This window comes from Aplysia californica, unplaced genomic scaffold (genome assembly GCF_000002075.1).
Source record: "Aplysia californica isolate F4 #8 unplaced genomic scaffold, AplCal3.0 scaffold00259, whole genome shotgun sequence".
Lineage (NCBI taxonomy): Eukaryota > Metazoa > Mollusca > Gastropoda > Aplysiida > Aplysiidae > Aplysia > Aplysia californica.
The window spans coordinates 681,102-684,270 of record NW_004797529.1 but is presented as its reverse complement, the minus strand read 5'-3'; the positions used below and the strand labels follow the sequence as shown (position 1 = coordinate 684,270).

The 3,169-nt window shown below is 43.0% G+C and overlaps 1 protein-coding gene across 1 annotated transcript in view; it reads left to right on the top strand.

The window, feature by feature from the left end:
• LOC101846587 (serine/threonine-protein kinase BRSK2) overlaps nucleotides 1-3,169 on the top strand; it is an 84,432-nt gene that overhangs the window by 55,305 nt on the left and 25,958 nt on the right. Inside the window, exons 8-9 of the mRNA XM_035970372.1 lie at nucleotides 515-627; nucleotides 2,030-2,130. Of these exons, the coding sequence (XP_035826265.1) occupies nucleotides 515-627; nucleotides 2,030-2,130 (214 nt within the window). The remainder of the gene's footprint in view (nucleotides 1-514; nucleotides 628-2,029; nucleotides 2,131-3,169) is intronic.

Here is a 3,169-nt window from a genome sequence, read left to right as displayed (position 1 = left end):
CCCCCCCCCCCCCCCCACACACACACACATTCACACATACTCGTAGCTGAAGAAACATTGCTCGTCTACATCTGATAATACTACAATTACAACGAGAGAGAGAGAGAGAGAGAGAGAGAGAGAGAGAGAGAGAGAGAGAGTGAGAGAGAGAGAGAGAGAGAGAAGGAGGGGGGAGAGAGAAAGAAAGAGATAGTGGGAAAGAATGAGAGAGACAGAAAGGGACAGAGAAAAAAAGAAAGAGAGAAATAGAGAGAGTGAGAGAGAGAGAGAGTGAGAGAGAGAGAGAGAGAGATGGAGAGAGGGAGGGAGAGAGAGTGAGAGAGAGAGAGGGGGGGGGAGAATTATATATTGAAATCAGTGATAGCAACATTGCATCTCTAACCTCTATAAACCTTCTGTGGTAACCTACGATGCCCTTTCACCCTCCCTCCCTCCATCCATGACCCCGTGACCCCCTGACCTTGTGCCTCCTGACCTCTGACCCCCTGACCCCTGAACTCTGACCTCTCCGCAGACGTCCATCATTCCGTCAGTAGAAGACCTGGACCCCGATGTTCTCTCCACAATGAACTCTTTACAGTGTTTCAAAGACAAGGAAAAGTTAGTCTCAGAGCTTCTCAATGCAAAGTGAGTCCTTCTCTGTCTGTCTGTGTGTCTCTTTGTGTGTCTGTGTGTGTGTGTGTGTGTGTGTGTGTGTGTGTGTGTGTGTGTGTGTGTGTGTGTGTGTGTGTGTGTGTGTGAGTCCATCATGAACTCTCTACAGTGCTTCAAAGACAAGGAAAAGTTAGTCTCAGAGCTTCTCCATGCAAAGTGAGTCCTCTTCTGTCTGTCTGTGAGTCTCTTTGTGTGTGTGTGTGTGTATGTGTGTGTGTGTGTGTGCGTGTGTGTGTGTGTGTGTGTGTGTGTGTGTGTGTGTGTGTGTGTGTGTGTGTCCATCATGAACTCTTTACAGTGTTTCAAAGAAAAGGAAAAGTTAGTCTCCCTCTATCTCTGAGTGTGTACGTCTCTCTCTCTCTCTGTCTCTGTCTCTGTCTCTCTCCCTCTCTCTCCTTCTCTCTCTGTCTCTCTCTCTTTTCTCTCTCTCTCTCTCTCTCTCTCTCTCTCTTTCTCTCTCTCTTTCTCTCTTTCCCTCTCTCTCTCTTTCTCTCTCTCTTTCTCTCTCTCTTTCTCTCTTCCTCTCTCTCTCTTTCTCTCCGCCCTCTCCCCCCCTCTCTCTCTCTCTCTCTCTCTCTCTCTCTCTCTCTCTCTCTCTCTCTCTCTCTCTCTCTCTCTCTCTCCCTCCCTCTCAGCGTGTGTGTATATGTCCGCAATATATGGTCGCTTTTAAGCACAAGGGGGTTATCCCGAAAAATGCTGTTTTGAGAAAATCGAAGGTCAAGTTTGTACCCCTTGTTTAGTTTCATTAAAAAACAAAGAGAGTTTTCTCTATAACCAAACAAATAAACACACCATTGAAACCAAACTTCTCCCATAGGTAAGGTAATGCCCACTTTTGATGTAGGCCAAGATTTCTGGAAACCCCCAAAATCTGGGTTAGCCCGCTTGTCCTCAAAAGCGACCATAATTTATATTTCTGAATTTACATACAACACGAGACTGCATTGACAACACTGGGACCCCATGCAACTCAACCGGACATTTTTGTCCTTCAAACATGGTTTAATTAGTAACCCAATCAGTCAATCAATCAATCATTCAATCAGTCAATCAATCAGTCAATCGGTCAATCAACCAAATAAATAAATCGATCGATCAAGCATTGAATGACGGAATGAATGAATGAATGAATGAAAGATAAAAGACAGAAAAATAAAGAAAGCAGGAAAGAAAGAAAAAGGACGTAAAATATTCAATAAAACAAAAAGTAAAAGAAGCAACGAACAGACGAACAAAGAAGCAGAACAGACACACAATAAAACGAAGAAGAAGAAGAAGAAGAAGAAGAAGAAGAAGAAGAAGAAGAAGAAGAAGAAACAAAAACAACACATCCACTTACACACAAAATGTATGTCTCTCTCTCTCCCTGCAGACACAACACAGAGAAAGTTGTTTACTTCCTGTTGCTAGACCGGAAGTTGAGGAACCCGAGTGTGGAAGACGACCTTGAGATACGTCATCGGTCGGAATCAGGTCGGTCACGGACTGGAAACGACCTGTTGTTTTATGTTTAATTGATAAATAGTGTATAATTTGTTTTAAACGTAACGTATCATATTGTTTTCTGTTTAAATAGTGTATAATTCGTGGGGGGGTTTTATCTTAATATGCCTTATTGTTTTCTGTGTAAATAGTGCATAATTTGTTTTAAACATAATGTACTGTACTGTTTTCTGTTTAAATAGTGTATAATTTGTTTTAAACATAATGTACTGTACTGTTTTCTGTTTAAATAGTGTATAATTTGTTGTTTTAACGTAATGTACTTGCTTATTGTTTTCTGTTTAAAAAATGTATTTGTTAAAACGTTTTAAGGTATTGTTTTCTGTTATCCATCCATCCATCCATCCATCCATCCATCCTTCCATCCATCTATCCATCCGTCCATCCATCCATCCACCCATCCATCCACCTAACCATCCACCCTCTCAACCATTCATCCACCCTTCCATTCATCCATCCATCCATCCGCCTAACCATCCATCCATCCATCCATCCGCCTAACCATCTATCCACTCATCCATCGTTCCATCCATATGTTCACACTTTATTTTTTATGGGTGAGGGAAGGAGGTGTACGTGGGGAGGGGGGGGGAGGGGAGGGGGGGGTGGAGGGGTCCGGACCAAAAATGGGGGGGGGGAGAAGCGGGGCAAATTAGTGGCAGAGATAAGACAACCACAGCCAGTGGGGAGTGCGAAGTGAAGGATGGAGAACGAGGCAGAGTTGTACACATTCGACTTTACTGTTCAAAACTCACGACTTTCCCGCTACTCACCACTATTCGAAGCTTGATGGAATCATTTTACTGGTGTGCACATTCGAGTTTACTGTTCAACATTCGCGACTTTCCGGCTATTCACAGCTTTTTCATAACCTGACGGGAAACAATCCGAAGGAGGTTGGTTTGAATATTCCCGAAAAAGGCAGGTCCCCCCCCCGGGATTCCTAATATCTCTTTAAATTGAAAATAATGATAATACTTCTATCATTAATAATTATAATAGTGGGAGG